At 39.8% G+C, this 25,074-nt stretch overlaps 1 protein-coding gene across 4 annotated transcripts in view; it reads right to left on the bottom strand.

The window, feature by feature from the left end:
• MRTFA (myocardin related transcription factor A) overlaps nucleotides 1–25,074 on the bottom strand; it is a 93,955-nt gene that overhangs the window by 22,371 nt on the left and 46,510 nt on the right. For all 4 annotated transcript variants that reach the window (XM_079304671.1, XM_079304670.1, XM_079304668.1 and 1 more), the window contains one exon: nucleotides 7,709–7,774. In XM_079304671.1, coding sequence (XP_079160797.1) covers nucleotides 7,709–7,715 — 7 coding nt within the window. In that variant the 5' untranslated portion in view covers nucleotides 7,716–7,774. The remainder of the gene's footprint in view (nucleotides 1–7,708; nucleotides 7,775–25,074) is intronic.

The raw sequence follows: 25,074 nt of genomic DNA, 5'->3' as shown, positions 1-25,074 counted from the left end.
ATGCTTATGAAGGTAAGAAACACATCTCTGGCACTCAGACAAATGCAGCTTGCCTTTCAGTGACAGCCTTCAATGAGAATGTTATTGTGACTGAAGGATTATGAGTGTTCCTAGTCCCAAACAGAGAAAAGGCTGGATAAAGGCTCCTTCCCACGTTGCTGCTGTTGCCAGCACTGCCAAAGCACAACATTAAATCTGCAGTGCTGCAGCTTCACCAAGTCCTCCCCACTGCCAGCTATTCCAGCCAGCAGAGACACAGAACAGGCAGCAAATGAAGCCCCTGTTAGCAGACTGCTTGCTGAGCAGACTGCTGCTGGCTGCTGTGGAAGCCAGAGCTGAGGTCCTGCCTCCCTGACACCCTGCCTCAGCCAGCCAGCCCTTCTCCTGGGTCATCATTCTGAACCTGCACAGCCCACCAGGTGTTTTTCCCAAAAAGAGCCCCTTTCCAGCTCCCTGCACTGGGCTTGCCCTGGCTGCTGAAGCACACAGGGGAGCTGTGGCACCCTGCCCCAGCTCAGCTCAGAACAAGACACTCACCAGCTGTGCTGCTTCCAACACCAGACACCTCTCCAGAGCCCACTTCCAGCAAGACTGACAGTAACTTCAGTACAGCAGAATCCCACTGATGATGCAGCTGAAGTTTAAGATTTTCATTAACTGTGTGAAAAGCCTGAAGTACAGGTTTGTCACAGTAAATATGAAATTATTGGCAGAAAGGACTAAGATTTTTATGAGGCCCAACACTGAGTTAATTTAAAATCTAACATATGTGCAATCTCTCAGAAAGTTCATCCTCTTTAGAAGCAAAATGGAAATTGTCACCCATGGTAACAGTTATCAGATCTGTGGATGACTATGGCTACAGCTTTGTGTCAAAAAACATTTACAGCAAATACAAATAATGTAAAATCTGCTCCATCCATCACCATTAACTCTTGGCATTCAAAAGACATTACCTAAATCCTGAAGTGGAAAATAAGAAAAGGCAAAGCTTCATTACATCAGGATTATACCACCTCCAAACTGAAGAGGAAAAGGAGACAAGGAACTTCTACCAGGAACCCTTTGATCCATGCATTCATGGACCAGACTTCATGCCTGTTTCTTGCATGGATAATTGGCCCTTGCAAACTCTTCTGAAAATTCTCCAGAGTGCCCAGGGTAGGAAAGGTATAGGGTCACAAGAAGGAGAGACCATTCCCAGACAACAAATAAGAATGAAGCTAAGCAACTGTGGGAACACGAGAGGAAAAAACTTCTTTGCCTATCAGACTTTACTCCCCTGAACTAATACATTTCTCTTGCAACTGGCAGAGTTAAATCTTTTATCATGGCAGGGATCAAGCATCAAAAGCAGCCTGTCAAACACCTGAGCATCTTCCTTCTACAGCTACAGAAAGGGCAAACGGCACATTTCCATCCTACCACAATGAACTTTTTTACTCCAATCATGTCTTATTAATCACAGATCATACACACACATGGAAAACACACTCAGACAGAACATCTAAAAATACAAACAAAGCAGATGCAGTCATTAGTCCTCTGACCATGAAACTCTACGTTTAAATGTACAGACAGATTTCTACACACAAAGCCTGAAGGCTCTGAAATTGTGCTCCAAGAAAAATGGCCCAAGTCAAGCAAATAATTCCTGAGAGACAAGTTACTAAAAATTTAATTAATATTTACAAACTTTTAATATTTTAATACATGTAAAATAAAACCAGTTACAGATTTCTGTGCAACACACCAGAAACAGAAAAAATGTAGGGGACAGCTGCAAGTGTCCTCTATTTTTTTGTTGTTGTTGTTGTTTTTAATTTTTAATTTTACTATACTTGCTTAGTGTTCCAGTCTAACTCTCAGAGCATGACACTGAATATTAAAATATGAATATTAAAAGTCTAGCTGCAGCTTCTGTATGGAGTAAAAATATTTACAGTCCCCATATATATTTTTAACTCCTTGTCCTAAATCAAGTTACAGCTCCAGCTTAAAAGCATGCAAGAGAAGCAGTTGCCAGTGTGCAGAACAGCAGACATAAGATGGCAGGGAAGTGAGAATCTGTATTTTTGCTTTGTTACAATAAATAGATTCCATAAAACTACGGAATGTCACTACAAAGGTCTGAGATGTAAAGTGGTGAGAGAATGATGGGGACACGTTATGTAGCAGGAAGAGATATTTCAGGGTGTTAAAGCAATGGGTTTAGCTGCAGCTCTGACAGAACACACCACAGCCTTCAAATGTCAGCTGTGTAGCCAACCTGCAACAGTTCCAAGTCATATTACTCCACCCAGGCATAGCAGTTCATCTATCCTGGCCCTTATGGAGAAGACAAAACATATCTGAGGCATGAAGAATTGCCCCTGAAGTCACCAGCACGATGGCAGAACAGCTCAGGCCATAAAAAATACTGCACCTGTAGGTAACTGTCCCATTCAACAGCTTGCTGCCTCTCCTTTCCCTGACAAACACAGGAAGATGCTCCTTCTTCACAATTAACAGTTAAACAATTTATAAAACTCTTTTTTTCTTCTGTTTTGTTTCTGACATTTAATATGTTCTACTGTGGCTATTGTATGTAACAGGAACCAAAGGCTGATTATATCCTCAGCTGACAGCTCTCCTTCAATTAGCACACATACACCAAATCCACAAGACTAATAGTAAAAAATATGAATAATAAGAAAATATGAACATAAATATTAATTACAGAGCCATACAGCAATAAAGTTAGAAGTGCATCATTTTCAAGTACTTAAAAAACTATTTTTTCCTAAACCAAGATGTGGTTAGACCATCAGGTAAAGGCTAAACCAGAAATAGCATTTTTCAGCTACCCTACACACACACAAGTCTGGATGTATGGCTGAATCTTGGGGTTGAGATGTTGAAGTCTACAGACATGATTTAACCTTGAAACTCACACGTGACAAGCATTTTGCTTCCCAAATTCAGTATCTCAGAGATCCTTGGGTTTTTGTGATGGTAGCTGTGCTGGATGCAGAAGATTAGCTACTACAAGCTTTGTCTAGATGATGATCAACACTGATATGCCAAAGCATAATCTGCGTTCTGTACTCTTAAACCACCAGCTGTCTCCAGTTAATAGCAATTCCTTCAGAATTCATTCTAAGCAATGTCTCACACACTGCCAAAAAAGCAAATACTGCATTTTAGTTTTATAACAAAAAATACATTTTTTCCACTAACCTCATGGCTAATAAAAATGCACAGTGATATAAAAGGCCTGATGAGATGATGATCACTAGTCTGCCTGCAGTATTACAGTAATTTCTGTGACATGCTGGAATTGAACCATGGCACACTCCCCTCATGGAGTCTGAGAATAAAATACACTCTTGTACTCTGAAATAAGCTCCAGCATCCAGCAGGCTGCACTTTCCAGCAAAAACCACATCAGAGTGTTGGTAGCAGAGACCTAGAGCATGGAAACACCTCAGCACCTATTAAAGCAGTCCCATTAGAATCTCCATGCACAAATTCCATCCTCTTTGGATCCACACACAGTCATGTGTTTTGCATCCCAGAACACAAACACACAGAGGAGTTGGATGTGGGCACAAAAACTGGCAAACATCAGATACACTGAAGTGAAAAAGAAGCTCCTGGAAATTCTCAGCCTGTACTGCAGCCTCCTTCTAGCTTTCAGTGCAGGCAATGCCCTTTTCAAAGGATGCCTGTGTCATTTTTCAGAGACTCACACAGCACTAGCACAGAGAAACACAAGGCACATTCTCAGGAATTATCTACTTCTGCTTTGCCTGTTTGGAGAGATGTGATGGCCAAAACAGCTTTCCTGCAGAATTGTGCCATATAACAACCTTGCATTCTTGCCTGTGTTTAGTGTTTGCAGCCAGAAGCCAAAGATCACAATCCTGATGGATAAAACAAATGGCATATGAAGCTTTAAATCTTGCAAAAGAGAAAAAGAGCCACATATTTTGCATAACAGAGTATTGCTACATTTGCCAAATGTCCCTCCCCTAAAAATTTTTGCTGTTTTAGTTAAAGATACTTTCCACATAACTTTCTACTCAGATGTGCATTAGCTACTGTTTCAAACACTCCCTTCAACAGTGAAAAATGGACTGTTTAATATTCCCCCCAAAAACCTTACAATAGCCATAACCTTTAAATTCTACTCTAAAAAATGACAGCATCTGACTGTTCTACAGCATAACAGAGTTCAAAGAGCTGAGAACAGACAGCAGATTTTGTTTAACTTGTATTTTATGAGGATAAGAAGATGAAAATATCTCTGCATCGCTACAAAAAAATGCAAATAGCAAAAAGGCTTGTCTATTTGCACTGTTAGAAAATAGGCCAAAACCTGAATAAATATAAAAACTCAGCTCTCCTTTTTTCAAGATACAGTCATTGTAGCTCAGATCACAGGTATGTCAGCTGCAGGTGAAGACTTGCTTCCCACCATTTTTCTAAGGGCAATTGAGAGTTTTAATCCTGAACTAATAAAAACTGCTACTATTAAAAGGTTACACAAAGAGGTAACAGAAAGCAAGAAGAATTAATGAAGTAGAAAACACAATTATTTTGAATCCTCTTTCACTGCCTATAAATGCTTTATTTCTTACTACAATACACTAATCTTTCAGTGGAGCAAAGCCCCGCTGTAGGTGGCTGGTGGTTTGGGAAGGTTAAATGAGATTAAGTGTACTTGGTAAAAAAATGTTGAAACATTTGCCTTTCCACTCTACCATATAAACAAAATTCCACATGGGACAAAGTAAGCAATTCCCAGTTCTGTTATGAACAAGCACAGCAAGAGTAGCATGACTCTCACTTTAAGGTGACACAAATGTGTCATTTCCAACTCCTCATATTTACAGTGTCCAAAAATCTCGTGTTGATGGAAGCCTGCAATGAAATTTCTCTTTTAGGGCACCAATCTGTAGAATAAGTCTTATGTGGGGATTAGATTCAGTCAGGAGAAGCAAAGGTACCAATGAGAGTTTGACTACTATATAGCTTGTAATGTAAAACAAAACCTTTCACTTCTCCCACACTTGGCTGAGGGATTTTTCCATGGCAGTTTGCCTCCAGATATACAGGAACTGATCTGTTCACAGACACAGATCACACACAGGCTAATCTAAAGGAACATGTAGGAAAGCACAGTAAGACCAAAACAGAAACAAAGTTGATGCTGAGGAAGTGACATCCCACTCTGGATGTGAAGGTGAATTGGAGGTGTGGTGCCAGACAAGCTGTAGTCTGGTCCCATGCTGAATGCATATTAGCTCTAGGCAGAATATCTTCCACTTTACTTTCATTCCAATTTAATCCAGCTCTCAAACTTCATTTTATGGTGCAAAGCAAGGCACAGCAGGCAGGTGCAATCAGGAGCTTCACTTCAAAAAACACATTCCTGACACAAGCTGTAATGCAGATAGAACTGCAACCATCACAGTTCTCTCAAGAGTGTTAAGACTCTCCAGATGGAAAATAAAGGAAAGAAAAGAGGTCAACCAGCATATGACATGAAAAGAGCACTCCAGCTCTTCTAGTTCAGCACCAAACCATCCTCTGGACTCCAACTTTTATACTTCTGTTGAATCATCATGAAGGACTGTGCAGGGCTTGGTTCCTGGCTAACAAGCTCAAGAGGGACACACAAGTCCAGCACAGCTATGTTCAGTAGCAGATTAACGAAGAACAAGATTAAGTACCTCAGTGTTTTCACAGACAAGAGGTACAGACCAGAGAGAAGAAAGAATACAGGATACTTGCATGTTCCCAGCAGTAAAAAAAAATCCTATTCTGGAACTCCTGAAAATAGAAGTAAAGCTGTCATGGTGCTGAGATGCATTCTGGAGGAACATGGTCCCTAAACATCCTCTGTACTCCCCAGATTAAAAATGAGATTTTTACTTTAAGTATCACAATTCATCTCACATCTGATCTTCTCTTCAAAAACAGCCCAGGCAAATTACATTTTAAATATTTCCCTATGTGCAGTTAATTCCAGCTGGCAGGTATGGGTAAATGATACCATTACTTAGGAGGAACCAATTTCAAATCATGTTTAGAACAGACATATTAAAGTGGGTTTTCTCCATCGCAGAAAGGACCTTTAAATGCACTGCCAGTATTTTCACAATGATATTTCACTAAGTGGTTTTCTTTGGTCCATCACAAATTCACAGGTAAGACATATAAATGAAGCACAATGAAGGACACAAATCTGCAAAGCCTAGTAATTTAGGCTATGTTTTAAATAAATTTAGGACTCACTAATTATTCCGGATGCCTTACTTGAATTACTTGCAAGGGCCTCATTTTCAAAAGGCCTGTAAAACAAACCCTTCTCAGGAATCACAAGTTTGGCCAGGCACACTTTGAAGAAAGCCAGTACTGAAAGTAAGTTAATTATATGCATACATATCCACCTAAAGCAGGACACCACAAAGAAGTCAGGAATATTTTCTTCTTAGAAGCATTAGTAAAAGGCACAGTCACTGGGACACCAGTCTTTCAACCAAAAGCAAGTAAGTGTATTCTGTAGAAGCTCATATACAAGCTCCTCAGGTTAAAAAACAGACTACAGGTATGATATATCCAGACAGGACAATATTTTCTTTTTGTTTTGGTAACATAATTTTAAACAGGAGTCCCAGAAACCTCTTAAAGAACATTACTGCCATTCAAGCCACTTCATCTGACAGAGTGCTGCTGACAGGTTCTCTTGATTCATTCAGAGACAGAGCTGACAGTCTAACCTTCAGCAAAGTCTAAGTCACAGCACTGTGTCATATTACAGTGTGCACCTTACACCATCTTCAAGTAAAGCTTCTGAAGCAGGGCATCAGGAAAGTTTTTGAAAGAAGAAAATACATACCAGATCCACTACATTTTACTACAGCTGTTGCATGAAACTGAGAGGACTTCAAAAATAAAGCATTTGCTGTGTGGTCTTGCTTCAAACTGTTACCTCTAAGTCATCTAGTTCAGAGGTACTAAAGCATGACAAAACTATTTGTCAGACACCTTTTTTGCATTTTTGTAGTAAGGAGGGAAGCAAAACAGAAAAATACCTTCTCCAACACTAATGTGACAGTGAAAGCCTGGCTTTAGGGTAGATCCTCTCTGTTTACCCACAAAAGTAAACGTTCTCTGTCTGCACAGATTTTGCTTTTCCCTGCAAGAAGGGCAATGGCTGATGTCCATAGGGTTCATTCTAGCTGTTTTCTAGCAATAAACATAAAAGAGGGTCCCTTGTTGGTTACTATCTTGCACACAATGCCTGGTTTTGGTCAGTTTATGGAATGTGTACATGCAAAGTTACAAGTGCCTCAGAGATCTGGGGACCTGACTCACTGTAAGAACAGAAACTGCAGAGGCAGGAAGCCTGTTAAAAGAGTGATTACCAGCATGGTTAAAATATATAAGGCACTTCTAACATAGCATGTTGTCCAGGAGTCTGTGCATTGAGATGAAATGCAAGCTTAGTTTTGCAGTACAGTTTCACTGGCAGCCATTGCTCTCGGAGGTGACACCAACACTCCAGAAGGACCAGGCTGGGTGGGACAGGGTGTGGCTCTCACACATGATGTTTTCCATGCAGAAGCAGAGAACCTGATCTTTCAAATCCTATAGGAAACCCTTCTCCACCGACAAACATGCACAAGAACACAGGGCAGAGAACTGAAGTGGTACTTACGCGGCATGATCCCTTGGCTCACCAGCTCCTCCCGCGTGCGCCGCTGCTGGAGCTTCAACTGCAGCACTGCACGACAGCAGAGACAAGGGAGAGAAGGAAACCCATCAGTGCGAGAAACAACTGAAGAGACATTTTCAAATGCATCTCGTTTTCTTCTCTGGATGCCAAGGCACTGGTGAGCAGCAGAAGGAAAAGACCCCCCTCCCAGGCTGCTGCCCTGCCCTGCCCTGCTGCAATTGCAGAAGTGGCCCCCAGCAGTCAGGTTTCCGTAGGCTGCTGCAGCCAGGGGGAGAGGAAGTTGTGCAGGGTCTTGGCAGGGTGATAAAAATCCACAAAGCCAGGCCTGTTTCTCAGTTCTTTCTAGAGCACCAACTGCTTTCCAAACCATTAATATTAAAAAACAAACAAAGAGAAACACCAGCTGACAGTCCTCCAATAAACACAGAGTGACACCCCAGCTGCTAATGACTCCTGAAAACTCTAATTACTATGTGCAGATTAAACGATATGTCAAAATTGTTGGTCGTTACTCTAAATTACAAGGCTGATTTCCTTCCTCAGCTCAGAAATTCACCTTCAGAAACATCTCGTGAAATACCACAGATATGTCTGGAAGTGTCCTTCTACTACAAAATGAATCCCCTTATCACTAGAATTTTTCCCATTTATTTTAGCACAACAGAACATATTCATGACCTGTGTGAAATGCAATTAGCTGGTTTTTTTTCTAGTGCAAATCCCTGGAATAGTCATAATTTCAACATTTAGAATATAACAGCAGCTTCCCTTTAAACCATACTATCAAAACAACATTCTAGATTGTTCTTACAGTCAAAGACAACTTCCATATGAAAGCAACCTTTCCTGAAAAAGAAAAAACTGAAGAAAAAATTCACATGAATGTGTAGTCACACACGTCTCAAAATAGGACAACCTGACTATCACAGAATCCCATTTGCAATTAAGCCCAAATTCCTAAGTATACTCAACATAAAATATTACAAAATGAATGGCAAAACATCTCATCCCCCCTGTTTTAATTTGAATTTCTTTTATGCCTTTTGTATAGTCCACATAATGAAAGTCCACACGAATGTAGTGGAACCTACACTACTAGAGCCAAACTGCTCTACAGTCCAACTATATAATCTCATTACAACCCTTATGTCTCCTTTCTTAAATACTTTGTTTGTCCAGTACATTAATTTCATACATTATATCCAAATTTCTATTGTACACTCCCTAAAGTAAAGATAAAAAATTTAAGAAGATGCCACTTTGTCTAGTCATAGACATCATCACATTTTACCTGTTTGTTGCAACCTGCTATTTGCAGTTTGCATTTGACTAAGATACATCTTCCAATATGGGTTCTAGTCATTTTATATGTGTAAAAAAAGAGATCCACGTCTTCCTTTCTATGGTTGTTTCCATAGTACCTAATCACCCTCACTTAAATCACATTTAATGTTCTTCTTGGATTTTTCTGGCTTCCACTTCCATTGACTCTTGATGTACCTTTCTCTGAAATTATTTATGACAGTGAGAGGAGTACCTCCTGGCAGTGGAAATACCTCTGTGCACACAGTGTGCAAACAAGTTACCTCTCTTCTGTTTCTTAAGACAAACCATAATTTCTTAATATATGCATCCTGTGCAGGAAACTACTTTCGTTTAGTACATGGAAGTGAGAGAGGGGAGGAGGATGTACAAGCACCATGGTAATTCTGTGTGGGATCAGCCAAGAGCCAGAAGGAGGAGGAGGGAACACAGAGGGGAAGGAACAGGCCCTTCATTTGACTGTGAAACTGCAAACAGAAGTGGTAGTTCCAGACTCTTCCTCCCACCCAGCATGAGATCCCACTCCTACTTCTGTGCTAGTGTGAGGGGCTAGCACAGCCCTCAGAGCTTCTCATCTTCTGGATTCCTTTTGAGGTTATCAAAACCCAAATCCACACGAGCACTTGATCTAATACCTTGCTGAGAGAGGCAGTGTCAAATCTCTCACTCCCCCATCATCTCTCATGTCCCCTGGACTGCTGAGACCACAGCCCAGCCAGAACAGGCACCAGGTTTTGCAGTGGTGAGCTGGAGAGGATGACCACAGAGCCAGGAGCTCTAATGGAACAGCCAGGACCCCAGGCACTCACCAGCACCAGAGGTGAGAGTTGGACTTCATCCTTCCAACAGCACATTGCCACTAAGGGATTTCTGCCCATTATGAGCAGCCCATTAAATCTCTCATTGCATGGCATTACTAACCCTACTGAGCCATTTAGGGATCACATCCATGCCCTAAATTAAATGTATACAGGCAAGGCACAGACCTATAGCATCAGGTCCATCTCCCCAGCAGATAATCTTATTATTACTCATGTCTTTTATTTACACATCTAGTAATGTTTGTTAGCCCTTTCTGCCACTTGCTACAACCATTTCCCTTCCCTCACATTTCTAACCACACCTACTATTTCCCTTTCACCTCCCAGACTGGGATTTTCAGCAAAAATCTCTCCCACACAGGTATGGCTGGCACTCTTTGCTCCTGGGTGCACACCTGTATTAATGGGAATTTTGTTCAACTGTCTTAGTTTGCCTAAATGATCTAAACTACTTTTTTAATGTCACAATTTTTCCATCCACTAGTATTTATTCTGTCCACACTGTTAAAACCTCTTGCATGTGTTTCCAGACTGCACCAGGCTGATCTCAACCAGAAATACTTTTCTGTTTTCTATGATTACAAGCAGCTCTTAATCCAATTAAGCAGTACTTCATTAAATTCAAATATAATTCTTAAAACCAAAATGCACCATGCTAATAAGTTAAAGATGTTACAAAAGTCTGTTGCACCTGGACAAAACCCCTAGCAACCAAATTTCACTTATCCAAATGACAGAATCACATTTGAGCAGACCTGTTTTTCACAAAATGAAAAGCTGATCAGTGAGATTATACTGCTGTTCTTATACCACCTAAATTCTTGATCAAATTTTCCATAGTTTTTTTTCCTGGAACTGACAGCAGATGAGCCACTCTTTACTCACTCACCCTTTGTCAGCAATGATGCAAAGTGTTACTGGTCTTTCACTCTTCTGAAGTCTCCCAGCTGTTCCCAGATTTATTAAAAATTACTCTCAGTCAGACTGCTAGAAACTTCAGCAAATGACTTAAAATTCTCCTCCTGACTTTAGTCTCCCTTATGAATTTTCTAAATATATCTTATCCCTTTATTAGTTACCATCTACTACCCATTTTTCTCTACCTATTATATTCACCTTTTATTTTTAAACCCTATATCCCTTCACAGCACAAAACTAGCAACCATCAAGAGAACTAAACCACACAGAAGAAAAAAAGTCATATTCAGGACCCTTTTAATAAACACTAAGTAATTCCTGGGATTTATGAATGTATATACATATGTGTTAAGCACAAGTTATAATGAGACATAAAGTGCTTTTTTTTCCCCCAGTACAGCTCATTTTTGTGGCAGGGAGGAGAGTAAAAAGGATTATTTCAGTTCACGCCTAAATACATTTTGGCTTAACTAAGTACTTGGAGTTCCCAATGCCATTTCATATATTTAGGAGATCACCTGTTTACATGTGCAAGTGTGTGAATCCTATATATAGATTAACAGATGTCCCAAGCACCAATCCAAGGCTGTTGTACATGGAACTCAGCCAAAGGTCTAGAGTGACCAGAGAAATTCAAAGCTATGCTAAGACAGACTAAAGTGTAAGTCTTTCAGTCATTAATGGACAATTTTCTACTTCCTTTATCCCTGTACTTACCCTGTAAATTAGTTTTCAAATTAAGAATAAATCAGGTCACATAAAGAGTGGTGTATAACTGCTGGCTAGAAAACAAGTTCCAAATTGATGCCCTTCTACTACATGCAGTATTTTGTGGAATTTGTATGCTTGTCAGATTTTCTCACTCAAAACTGGGCATAATTTATTTATTTCACAAGTATGAAATGTTCTCAATTAAATTTTGATCAATGCTTTTTGTATCACCAATAGACTATTCCAAGAATTAGTAAAACATTCCAGAGAAATCTGGGAGCTAGGATAGAGGAGTTTAAGAGGAGTGGAGCAGAACTGCAGTGGTGGGAGATGTATTAAGTGACAAATAATATTGTGATACAGCTATTACCAACAGAGTTACCCTATTAGTAAAACACAGCATGTCATGATTGTTTTGTGCTTGTCTTAGCATAAAACTTTCTCAGCAGGGAACCCACAGGCATATTCCAGGACCAGCTACTCACAGCTGGTGGCAGTTCAGATTTAACAGTACATAATTAATACACAGAGCCTGTGTCCATAGGGGAACTTTCAGGACAGCTACAACTGTGGTGGTGGTTCAGGGGTGCACTAGTAGTAAGCTGAAGCAAGAACAAATATCTCTGATGAGCTAAGTTGTTTTTTGCAGCTCATCACCTAAATCTGCAGCAGCTCTAAATCTGCCTGCTCTTCTATTTCTAAACCACACTGCATTTAGAAGTGCAACTAGAACTATTGCAGAAACTAGACTGCAGATTCTGCATCTCAGCATTTCAACAGAGAAAGATACAATTAAAATCTCTTTTCAAAGACTTTCTCACATACCAGGACAGGTTTGTGCCAATAAATTAATAAAACATTCTGCATTTCCTGTGTTTTAAAAACTAGCAAGAAGAAGCGGATGGCTGTGAAGTGCAGCTTGTGGGGAGACCTTGTGCATGTTATATTGAACACAGAGTTACTGACAAAGGGAGTCTGTGCTCACATTTCTACAAAACCTTTCCTGCTAAGGAATCCCAAGCGATGCTTAAGGTCACCCAACCAAGGTAATGATTAAGCACAGCCATATGGTGGATTACAACAGGGACAGCATGAGCAGCAGTGCAGATCAGGAAGAAAGGAAGGCTGCTAGAGCCAAATGAAACCCTACAGAGGGACTGAGGGAGGCAGAACTCCCTGGAATTCAGGCTGGGATACCCATGCAAAATAGGAGAGTGCAAGACATAAACAAGAAAGGCTGTATGCTCACAGATATAATTTATCAATTTGGTAAATTCAGTGAAAGAAGCCTGCCTGATAGAAGAATTCATCCTTGCAATCCAATAACTAAACCATGAGATTAGGAAGCAAAACTACTGAAGAACAAGTGAAATTAGCCTAACTTCATTATCTAAATTGAGGAAAGTGCAAGCATAAGTAAAGGCAGTAAAAAGCAATTTAATGCTCATTTATTTGTACATTGTTCAGCACCTCTGGAGAGCCCATTTTGAAAGCACTGAGCAGCTACAGCATCCTCTCAACTCACAAGGAAGAACTAATACAGCACAAACTGGGATAGGAACTTGCCAGTTAGTTCAATACCTCTACCTTTCTGCAGTGCCAAAGGAATTTCAGAATTTTCACTGGCCACTGAGCAGGTCTGACCAGGTTTACTCTGGGAGGGTCAGAGACTATGGACTAAGGAGATGTGGCTTTAGGCCACCATTTGCAGCCCACGCATACTTGCCAATTTTTCAGTCCAATGTGTATAACATTATATGCAAGCAACTTAATTATAACATGCAACAATAAAAGACAACTTCGAGGACACAGGGTATTTGCTGAACAAAATTGGCACAGCTGTTTGTGCAGAACTGGGGCCTCTACCTCAAATATCACAGTGCTATGTAACCACTGCTTTGAAGGATGAAGCCACCTTTCTACTCATCCCTCTGTCAGCAGCCCTTTTAATTACACTAAGAAGAGAATTTTTTTCCTACTTTCTGATTAAGCAGTCACATTTGACCAGAAGCAAATGCCAAATTCAGCTTTTGAATATGCAGCACACCAGCTGTTGTTTTCTGTGGAAGCTACTGAATTCAGTCCCTTGGAGATGTGGTAAGAAAACCTTTCCTTCACACCAAAATATGGCCTCTGAGCATTTTTCAGCTGTGCCAGCTTACAAAACAAATGCTGACTTGCATTAGATTTTTCATGCAGGAAAAATCAACAGGAAGCCAGATTAGATTCACCAGCAAGGGCAGCACCTATAAAACTCCAGTTGCAACACCCTTCTGTACAGAAGCAGCCCGGGGCTGTCAGTGTACCAAATTACATTCCACAAGAAAGGCAAGAAAGAAACTGCTGTGATAGTTTGTGATCAGTGAGTGAGAATACAATGGTCAAAATTAATTCTCAATTTCTTAAATTGCTGAGGTGGATTACTTTTTCTGTGTTAGAGTTGCATTTTTCTGGTGCTGTTGGCAACATACCACAGAGAATGTGCTAGAATGGGGGTTACCAACAAAGAAAAGCAAACTTTTGGGGCCTTTTTTAAAGGCAATTTTCTGAGCCTAACAGCATTTTAATCCACTAAATCCATTTTATTCCCCACTGCTGATGGGGAATACATGCTGGCTTTGCATTTAAGCAGACTGTGCAGTTAACAGAGAAGCATTTAAGTGAAGCAGACTGTAAATGACACCCAAACTGCTGGGATTATATGACAGTTTGCTACCCTGGGAAGGGAATGCCAAAAATTCATGTCCCTCTGTGGGGTGAAGGAGAAGCAGCAGACACACTGTTGATCCTCACAATTTGCATCCACTGTTGCTGGGAGCAGCAGCCATACAGTTCTGCTCATCTCAGTGCATTTTAAAGAATAGCTTGAAGCAAGTCTGTGCAAAGGGGAGTTAAGATGAAGTTCATTTCTTTACTGTTTGATACTATCTCACATTTCACTACATCTTTTCTCTGCTGAAGCAGCTGCTATTAAAATGCAGGCAGCTTCCTCTGCTCTTCCTTAGCAACCATGCTATGGAGAAAATGGGGTTTGGGAGGGTAAAGAACAGAATGAAAATTTGGTTTGGTCTCTTCAACTGTTCCAACAAGCTTTCATACTAGAGGCAAAAGCCACTTATTTATATTCATGCTGTGGTCCTCCCTCTGTGAGTAGGATTGGGACCACTCTCCCTACACCTGAAGAAGAACAGGAAACAAAACTGGGATCAGAATTAGTTCTGTACTGCAGGTTCTGAGAATGATGAGAGTGGATTTCTTCACAGAAATGCAGAAATCACCACATCCCGCTGCAACATGCCGAGATGGAAAGGTGTCTTGGACCAGTTTGGGGAACACTGCATTACAGGCAGTTCTTGTATAGAAGACCTGAAACTTTTTTCATGATCACCTCTTATTTCTTATCCTCTTAGGAAGCTTATGAAAGCATTAAATGTTTGTACAGATGGGAATAGGGTATGATTCTGCCTGATGTAGACCTAAACCCTCTATCAAGTGATTCTTAAAAAACAGAACGGTTTCTTCACCTCCAAAGCAACAACTTCCAAAATATTTCAGAGTGGATGTGCTAGCAGCAATCCAAGGATGCAGTGGGGGGTCATATCACACCAAAGTTGTTTTTTTCCATCCAGCACTTCTAAAGCCTACAGGCTCTCAAATGCTCAGCAGCTTTAAAAAGCAGCTGAAAAGTACAGAAAAAAAAGAGTGACTGGTCAATTAAGAAAACAAAAAGACAAGGGAAAGAATAAATTAACTGACTGTCACTCTCAAGAAGTGACAACAAGAAGGGCTTTTTTCTTGATAAAATCACACTCTTCAAAGCTTCTACAGCTCAAAATATTCTTGGGTCATATAAAATCATTGACATGGCATGCAGCTTACACATGTCTGTCGATTGTCTACATAAGCAAATTCCAGAAGACTGGTTTTGGCTAGAAACAAAAAAAAACAGGTTCAAGGCAATAGTCCTTTATTGCTGGGAGGATGCCAATGGAAGGGAAATATGAAATAGGAAAACATTTTAAAAGATGTTTTCAAAAGATGATGGAATACTGCATTTTTTTTAATGAGTCAATGTCATGAGGCATTAAGTAGTTCTCTTAGTGGAGATAGACAAATACAGATTCTTTAATACAGCTAATTTAGAAAAATCAAAAATCCCAACCTACAGAGGAAAGTGGTCCCTAAAGAATATGAAATCAGAAGCTCACAGTCAAATGTAAAAGGATCTATTTCCATTCTCATATTACCATAAGGCACACAAAGAGCATAGAACAACAAGCTACCTCAGCAGGCCTATTTGAGGCTTAATATCAACTTTGATAAATGTAGACATCACATTAATATTAATTTAAAACTGCATTTAGAAGATTAAACTAGCATTAATAGCAATTTTAATTTTGTTAGGACACAGCACTATAAAAGAAAGAAAATCAGTAGCACCATGCAACTACCAAGCCATAATATAATCCAAGGACAGAACAGTTACTCCTGTTAATAGTTCTCCAAGTCAGCATTGGCTTTGGGGGTAAAATGTGGAGATCCCAGAGGAAGAACCAGTTCATAGCCTGAGAAGTTTAAAGTTTACTTCATTATTTCTGAGATTTTGTCTCAATATTGCACACAATTGAACGTACTTATTTCACAGGAGCTACTCATGTATATGACTCCAAATAAATGCAATTTGATTATTACCATGAAAGTTATGCTGAATTTTGCAGGGTTCTTTTCATGTTTATTTAAAATTAAAACTAGCAGTTGCTGTGCATTTTACAGTATTTACCTTTACCTTCTTCCTTCATGACTTAACTCCTGCCTCTTCCATTAAAGATTTAAGATTTAGGGGAAATTAATGCCATTTTATTCACTGCTACTTTTTAATGCAATGCCAGTTTTGTCTTCTTTGATACTAAAATTTTAAAATCAGATGTGCTTGTTACAATTAGTACATAAGTGTTTCCATTGAACACACAGAAGCCCACTCTTAACCATAAAATCTTGGTACACCTATAATCCATATCAGCACTTGCTGAAACTGTTAAAATGCAACTTTAAGAAATTCACCTGAAATACAAGTAACATGGTCTATTTTGTAAGATATGCAACATGCAAAAATGCACAACAAGCTTGTCAACAGAAAAGTTGGTTTGCTTTCTGTGCAGGGTACTGATTCTTATAAAATCATTCTGTCTCAGTAGCACTTGCTAGGTGAAAACCAAGCATGTGAGTAACTAGGCACATATCCATATCCATGGAATCTGGCTACCATGCATGATCCAACAAGATGACCTGTAACAAAATACCTAGGTGGAAAGGTCTACCTAAAATTGACCCTGGTATCATAATACAGTAAATATTAACTGTAATTAGTACTTGTTGATGCCATCTGTATATCCATTGTTACTATTTATAGCTAGAAGAGAAGTCTTGAGGAGGGAAAAACAGCATTTCCCACCTCCCTGTGTAAACTTGAGTCACAGTCTATAGTGATTTGTATTTTTCCATGAAACAATGCACAAGGAGGAACTAACATTGCCCTTAACCAGCTTGCAAAGAAGACCCTGGAAAGAAATTCTCCCAGATAATTTAATATGACATGGCAGATGGGGACAAATGAAGAAAAAAGAAGGAATGGGTAGATATATCCTGACAATTAGATCTACAGTTGTCTACCAAGGTGACAGTACAAAAGGTAAGCTACACAAGGGAAACACAAGTTCAAACCCTTTCCATTTTTTTCTTGGAAAGACAGGGATCTCTCTGCTTATAGGAAGAAAGAGCTCCAACCATTTAATTTTCCATTAAGATGATACAAGGGAGTTGTTCATAATTTTTTCCAAAAAATTACACAAAATAAACCGCAGATGTTTTGAAGTACATCACCTGAACAATTTTTCATTGTATTTAAAACTCTCAGTTCAAGGGATGTGTTTTTGTGGGTTTCTTTCAAGCAAAAGGAAAGTCAAGCACTGAGACAGTGCCCAGACACATCCATAAAACACATGATTGATTAGGTATGTTTATAACACTAAAATGGATGAGCAAACCTTTCTTTGTCCCTTGCAGCAAAAGAGACATGGTTAAATACTTTTCCTTCATCATTCTCCTCCCATACTTCAGTTTCTACTACAGCAGAGTGCTCCAGTGCACAAACAGCCTCATAGATCAAGGTCACAGACTTCCTCAAACATTTCTGAGACTGGTTTTGGCCCAGTGATTCAGCCTTCCTTCTGCCACAGGGCACCCTCTACAGATAGAGGTCAAAAGTTCCCTTCACAGGAATCATCTAATGGTCAAAACACCACAGAATTTCTGTGGTAACAGTTGGAACATCTCAACATATGAGCTGTGTTTTGGGGTTTTCCACTAAAAAATGGAATAATTCTGCATTTCCAGAATTTCCATTTCAGATTTTTAGCCACCTAAAGATCTTTGGTTTACGAAAACCAAATGCAAATGAGAGCAAATGTGTTTTTCCACAAGTGGTAGAAAAAATTACTTAGAAGTATGCAAATTTAAATACAAAACCATCAGTTCTTTACAAGAAATAATTAACTAGTTATATAGGGAACTTAGAAAGCTGGGCCTTATCATTTTAAATGAGCTAGCTTGAGCATCTCCCAGCTTCAGCTGCTTCATTGTGCTGGCATTATTTCATGGGACATGAAACAAAAGTGGTTTTGTCCAAGCTGCATATTGCATGCAAAACAAAGACTCAGAGCATTCCCTATCTAGTTAGCATTCCTTTCACCAGCTTCTATCCAAGCCCCAGCACTGTCTCTTAGCAAGAATTTCAGGTGGATACTACAAGGAATTACCATATTTCTTTAACTCATGGTAGTTAAAAACATCTTTGCTGTTTTCTCAAAGACTGCAAAAAACACACACCACAGTTCTGGCATCTGAGGCTCAAATAAAAATTCTGGCCTCTGTACTCCAACAGTCTGACACCTTCTGTATTGTTTAAGAATAAATTCTATTAGAATTCTGTTGCTACTTGTAAAAAAACTTGCAAGATTCAGCTGTGGCCATCATATCATTCCATATTATAAATCAGTTCCTCCACAGGAGCCCAGTGTGGAAGCTGATCTCCAGAATTTGCATTACACATAAAAAGCACATCAAAGTCCCTCAGAATCTTTTCACTGATGATATAACATCTACCTACAGTTTTTTACCTCCTTTCTTGATGGAAATTTACTGTCTTTCAAAAGAACTTTGGACTACACATCTCCAGGACTGATTGCTGTAGTTTTTGCCATGAGGGAAGATCCACAGCACTGAACATTCAAGCTATAAGGCTTAATGTGCTATCACAGCTACAAATATTTAAATAATATAATTCTGTGTAAGAGATCAATCAGCAAACCAAAAAAAACCCATCAGTCCAGAATGGCCTGCGTGACCACTGACTTCAGACCGGCGGACAAATTCTGCAGATGTTTCAAATGTTACTGCTGGCTCAGTGCTCTGCTGAAGGGCACAGAGGGCACTGCCAGCAGCAGCACATCACACACACTGCAAGATTCTCTGCAAGCAGCAATGGAGCCGGGCTCTCACTCACATCCTCAACAAAAACAAGGCAAGGGCAGCCACGTTTCCCTTGTGTCCTCCCTCCAGCACTGAGCAGGGAGGTGGCTGCGGGGGACAGCGTTTGCAGCTGTAGTTAAGATTCACTGTCACATGTCAGTCCTGAAGATACAATCCTCACTCTACACTGCCTGCAGTCAATGTGACAGATATTATTAGCAGCAGTAAAAGAGTCTCTCAGAGACACACAAAGGTACGATTAGCATCTACTTCTACAATGTTGTCTTCTGCTTCTGAAAAGGGAGAATTTGACATTGGAGTGTGGAAAAGAGCTGCAAGCAGCCTTAGAAGGACCTTCACACCTATGTGAAACACAGAAAGAGGCATGAATGATTAGGAAGGTGAAAGTGATTCAAAATAACATCTACCAAAGTAAGAAACAGAACCCACAACAATTTGCAGGGACAGGTTACATGTTGCTTGCAATACTGATCAAATTATGCAACAGGAGCTTCTGGCTTGTATTCTGGCTTCCAGCATTGCTGTGAGACTTGCAGAGGTGATAACCAAAGATCATACCTACTGCCACATTCCATTCCTACAAAAAACACAGCTACAGTCTCCATGAACTTACTACTGGAGAGACACTGAGCAGCAGGAAGCTACAGAAACTCCACACAGAGAAAGTCAAAACTAAATCTCTTCCTTGTGTCACCCAGAGAGCATCTCTCAGCTCTGCCCCCAGCAACCCAGCTGGGCAGCACTATGTTTGTGCCTGACAAGTGTTCCAGTGAGGAAGGTTACCAAAAAGACGTTAAATGTGCCAGCTGGTACAGCAGAGTTGTTATGGAAATACCCTCAGAATGGTGACAGCCTTTGAGCTGCCTTTGGGCACAGAGACCACAGAATGAGATCTTCATAAGAATGATTGCAACAGATGATTCCTGTCCCTATGATGGAGAAAAGTCCATCACAGGCACTTCCACTGAAAACTCTCAAAAAGCTGTATTTTTAAAAAAGGTTTTCTCTATGGCTGTTTATTTCTGAAAGTCAGTTTTAAAATAAGATTGTCAAGAAAGCCTGGATTTCAAATTTCAATTTTCACCGTCAATTTTGCAAATAATTTATGTCCCAATCAATATATTCTCTTCCTTGCCACCAACTTCTTTCACATTTCTTGTTAGCTGCAACAGGCCAATATAACTTCAGATGGCAAAACTGCAGGCTGGAAAATTCAAACCTTTGTTCATTCAAAAAATTGCTGATTATATTATTTGCACAACAAACTCTGACAGAAGATCACCTGCACATTTCTACCCATCTCATCTCTCCTGAATACACTCATGAGCAAAAAACATTTTGTAGTTCTTCTTAGCAATCACCATATTGCAATATATTTCAGCTACTGCAGGTCTGATCTTACTTTGGAGAAATACAAGGTTAGTAAATATGACATAGTGCCAGGGAAAAAAAATTATTTACTTTTATTAGACCAAGTAAAAGAAAGAAACTATGAATTCTTCTCCATGTTAATGGCCTTGGGCAGATTATGTATCCTGCAGAGCCTCCTGCAAGAAAAAGCAGCACAGTTTTCCCCACAGGCTCCTTTTAATTTGATAAACCTAAGCCACATCAAGAGTCGTATCCCATTTCCTACCATAGGTTGCAGAGGCTCTTGCCAAAAAATGTGCTGCTTCTACATTTTGGACTGGAATTTATTGATGCAGCAGGTGACAAAAACAGTAATTCAATTCTCAGAAAAGACTTAAGAGATATGGGAGTTGGGGCATGAAATGAAAGATCTAAGCAGGCACTTATTTTTGGTATAGATATTCACTAAGTTGTTGATCAATGGCTTGCAGATGTGACTGCACGATGAAAAATCAGGTGACTACTGACAGATCTTGTGGATGATAAAACTACTGAGATAAGATTTACACAGGCAGCCTGAGATGGATCCAAAAGCAGAAGGAAAACCCACTCCTGTCACTGACCCTCATCTTCAGGCAAGGACTCCAGAAAATTCTTCTGGGTGCAAAGAAAGCAGTTTTAGTTTCATTATCATAGTTCCATTTTCAAAAAAAGCAGCTGCTTTTCAACAGCTCCTGGGAAGTCTAAGCATCAGTCATTTGCTGTTTAAAAGTGTAAACAGAGATGTTTTCTTGGTAAAAGAAACAACAGATAATTATGAAAAAAATAATAGTCTGAAAGCCACACAAGTGTTTTCAAGCTTCATTAATATGTGTCCCAGTTTAACTGGGATTATCAGTACCTCAGCACCACTGCCACTGAATATGAAACTCAGTTCGACTGTGAAGAAAATTCAGTTGACAGGGCAGGAAAGAACTTACTGGAAATTTTACTTGGTATCATTACTAGTTCAAAGCATTGTCTGCATAAATGCTACTGACAGCTGTACTCATCACACCACACCCAGTTTCTACTCTTTTTTGGTTTCTGCATGTGTTGATCTTACATCTGTCTCCTTGCTCTTGCAGGTCCAAGTCTGCAACTCTTTCTTTTCAGTATTACTTTGCATTACAGAAAGCACTGTAATAGCCATTTTTGAGAAATTAAGTAGATCACAGTGTGGTAAACAAGTTAGCCTCTGTCCCTCTCCTCCTCCTCTTCCCATTCCCAGCATGAAAATAGCTAGGGCTAAAGCAACAGCTGGGGATCATTACACTGACAGGAATAGTTCAGTAAACTGCAAGAGGGGAAAACATGTCATATCCAAAAAACCCAAAAACACATTAGAGCATGAGGACTGAAAAAACATGTGAATTCAGCTCCAGGGATAATGTTATGACTCTTCTTCCACTGATAACAACTGACTTACAAATTCAATGTTAACCCTTTCCCCAAGCTTCCCACTCATGTCACAGAGTTAAAAAATATTCCGAAACACCTCACAGTCAAATGAGACACACTGGTTACTAAGCAAAAATACATTTAAATAGACAGCCACCATCAACTCACTTCACATAAATACATCATTATCTTACCTTCACTGTACCTCTTACTTTTAAGCATAGTCACAGGCTGTGGTTGCAGCAAGAGGATACAGGGAGTGTGGTGTGCCTCTGGATCTGCCATAAGAAATGCCAGAGCAGATCAGCTCCCCATACATTCAACACATTTTCTGTGTTTTAATGTGTCAGAGCACTATTTGCATAACTAATTCCAAACAGTGGGATGCATTAGGCCATCATTCAGAAAGGCATCTGTGTGTTTTGTGACTGGTTTCTGACACTGCTTATCCATGAATTTGCATTGCTCGCACATCTGACAGCAACTTCAGGTCCACTCTGAAGCAGAGAGATCCAGATCACCCTTTACAGAAAAATGTCACCCTGCATTCCTGTGAGATGCCTTGGGTGCAGGGGCTGCCCTCTTGCTGGGAATCTCCTTGGGACTGACAGCTTCCAAGTCTACTCCTGACCCCGCCCGCATGAGCTGCACCTTCAGATGCCCACAGGTCTAATGACAAAAAAGTCTAGATTACTCCTGAAGAAAGTTAAATGCTAACTAACACTTGCACTCCTGATCTCTTCAAAGTACTAAACAGATATTAATAGTTTAATCAAAGGCTAAGCTAACTCAAATTACCTCCCATTTGCTGTGGACCAAGAATGTGCACACAGTTCGTGCAGATCAGATGGCATGCAGGAACTTGTTCCTGTGTCTGGGCCCTGAGATACCAATCTTGGAAAAAGACAGGTGATTTTACTGTCAGGCCCCAAGTCACACTGAATGTTTTTGAAGGGAGGATCTTACAAGAAAAAAATAAAAAACCAACCAAAAAAGTGTTTTGTTTAAGGACCACAAATTAAAGATGTAGCACAGAAGTAGAAAAGTTGGAATTTAGTTTTGGAAGTACTTAATTCTAAGCTAAACTCATGTGAATGCTAACTGGGTTTTGAGTAGCTTTCTGCAATTCCTCTTCATATCTCTCATGAGGGGCTACTACACTGTTAACTGTAGGAACTGCAAATTGGGTTCTAGTATTTGAAGACTAAATCATTCCAAGGCATTCTTGAATAGAAAACATGTTTATGGATTCCTAAATTCTAGGAATTTTGCAAATAACTGCCCTAACACATACTTTGAAAAACACAAGCTTAAGTTCTTTGACTTCTGCATGTCAAATCCAATAACATGTAGAAAGGACCACCAGTTCCCAAACTTCAATGTCAAGTACTAATTAAAGAAGAAGAAATAAATCAGATTTAGGAGACATCTGTTTTCCAGAAATCAAGAAGCAAGATGCAGTCTATTCCAGATAGCTGCTCCTCATGAGAATCATTAAGAGAACAAATGAGCATTGTCAGTGTTAGTATAGACAGCTCTTATTTGCCCAGTTTTATTCAGAGTGAGGAAGAGAAATGCATGAATTTTCTGTCTTGGTGACAACAAAACAAAGCTGTCCCATTTTTAGGGGGACCAAAAACTAAGGCACAGCAGTCATTAATTTCAGCTCAGTGCTAGTTCTGGGCTTCCATAAGGGTTTACACGTGGGTGCATCCATTCCTCCACTGCCTGTAAGATTTGGCTCTCCAAACACAGTACATGCTACAGCAGAAATACAGCAGACATCCCAAGACTGCAGGAGACTTGAATGGAGCAGCAGCAAAGCTAAAAGGTTATTTACTTCATTTGACAGGAAAGAAGCTGGCAGCATCTATTTCTCTTCCCTAACCTTCAATTTGGTAGCTGGTGGAAAGCAGCTTTCCTCATCACATATGACATTAGAGCATCATGAATTAACCCTGGGATAGGCTAATGGTATTGCTGGACTTTGAAGAGTCAACACAGCTTTTCTAATAACCAGAATTACACAAGATTTCAATGGCCTTAATTCACTTCAACTTGAGACAGCAACAAACCTTTTTATATTGATTAAACTAAGACAGAATTGCTTTTTCCTTGCTGCATGTTATCCCACTGTACAGCTTGTGATGTTTAGTGACTGCATAAAAGATGTATCCTGGTACATCCAAATGCAAAATGCTCACCTGCTGTGAAAACCAATGCTTACAAACACAGGACAGATGCGAGTTCTGAGTTTTAAAAAATTTGGGTTGTTTTTTTCCTCAGAAGATTGATGTGCTTCAGCTCTATGTCTCCAAAGCAGATAAAGAAATCTGGGAACACTGCCTATACTAATGGATTTATAATTCCTGAACTTGAATTTGAGGACTGTGACTTCAGTTTTCTTTTCCTTCTCCATATTTTTTCAACAAAGACTATTCCAATGAAAACATGCAACAGAAATAGTAATATTTTTAAAAATTAACAACAAGCTAGCTCTTGATAGATGTTAAATAGGCTTGGTAGGGGGAGTGACAATTGGAGGCAGAAACCTAATAGTTCTGTTTGGCAGCTCCAGCAGGCCTAGACTATGTACCAGAGAAAAATCCTCTAAATGCAACTGCTAAAATCCTCTTGCACACACTGGCCATCTTTATGCAACAAACATGGCCTTATTCTATCTGGATTTGTGTCCTCAATGGCTACCCCTCCTTTATCTTGTTTTGCTGTCCAAAATGTCAGAAAGGTATTTTCCCCTCCATTTAGATGACATTACTCACTCTTAAAATCAGTCATCACCTTGTTCTGAGGCCACTGTACTCTAGACCATTGTTCCCTTCTGCAAGTTCCTACTAAAATTTCACTTGTAGCTAGACAGATCCAGTATTTCTGATAAAACATAAACCTTGCTGCTTGCCATTGGCATTTTTTGGTGTTCTACCATTCTCCCTTGTGATCTTTTCCCACTTCCTGCTTGTTGATAGTTATTATGCTGTGCACTATCAATGGTTCACTGCTCGTTTTCATCTTCTCAATCATTTTCAATCCCTTCAGATGCTCTTCTTTCCTTCTAGATATCACTCCCTGAAATCTGACCTCTGCCTACATAATCTTCCAGAACTGTTAAATCCTCATTAAAAAATCAAACATATTTGCAGAATACCATCAACTAGGACAAAATCACATTAGATACATACACAACACTACTTGCACACTCTCAAAACAAGAACATACAGA

This window comes from Erithacus rubecula, assembly GCF_903797595.1.
Source record: "Erithacus rubecula genome assembly, chromosome: 4".
Taxonomy (NCBI): Eukaryota; Metazoa; Chordata; class Aves; order Passeriformes; family Muscicapidae; genus Erithacus; species Erithacus rubecula.
The sequence above is the reverse complement of the archived record's forward strand: the minus strand, read 5'-3'. Positions and strand labels throughout refer to the sequence as shown.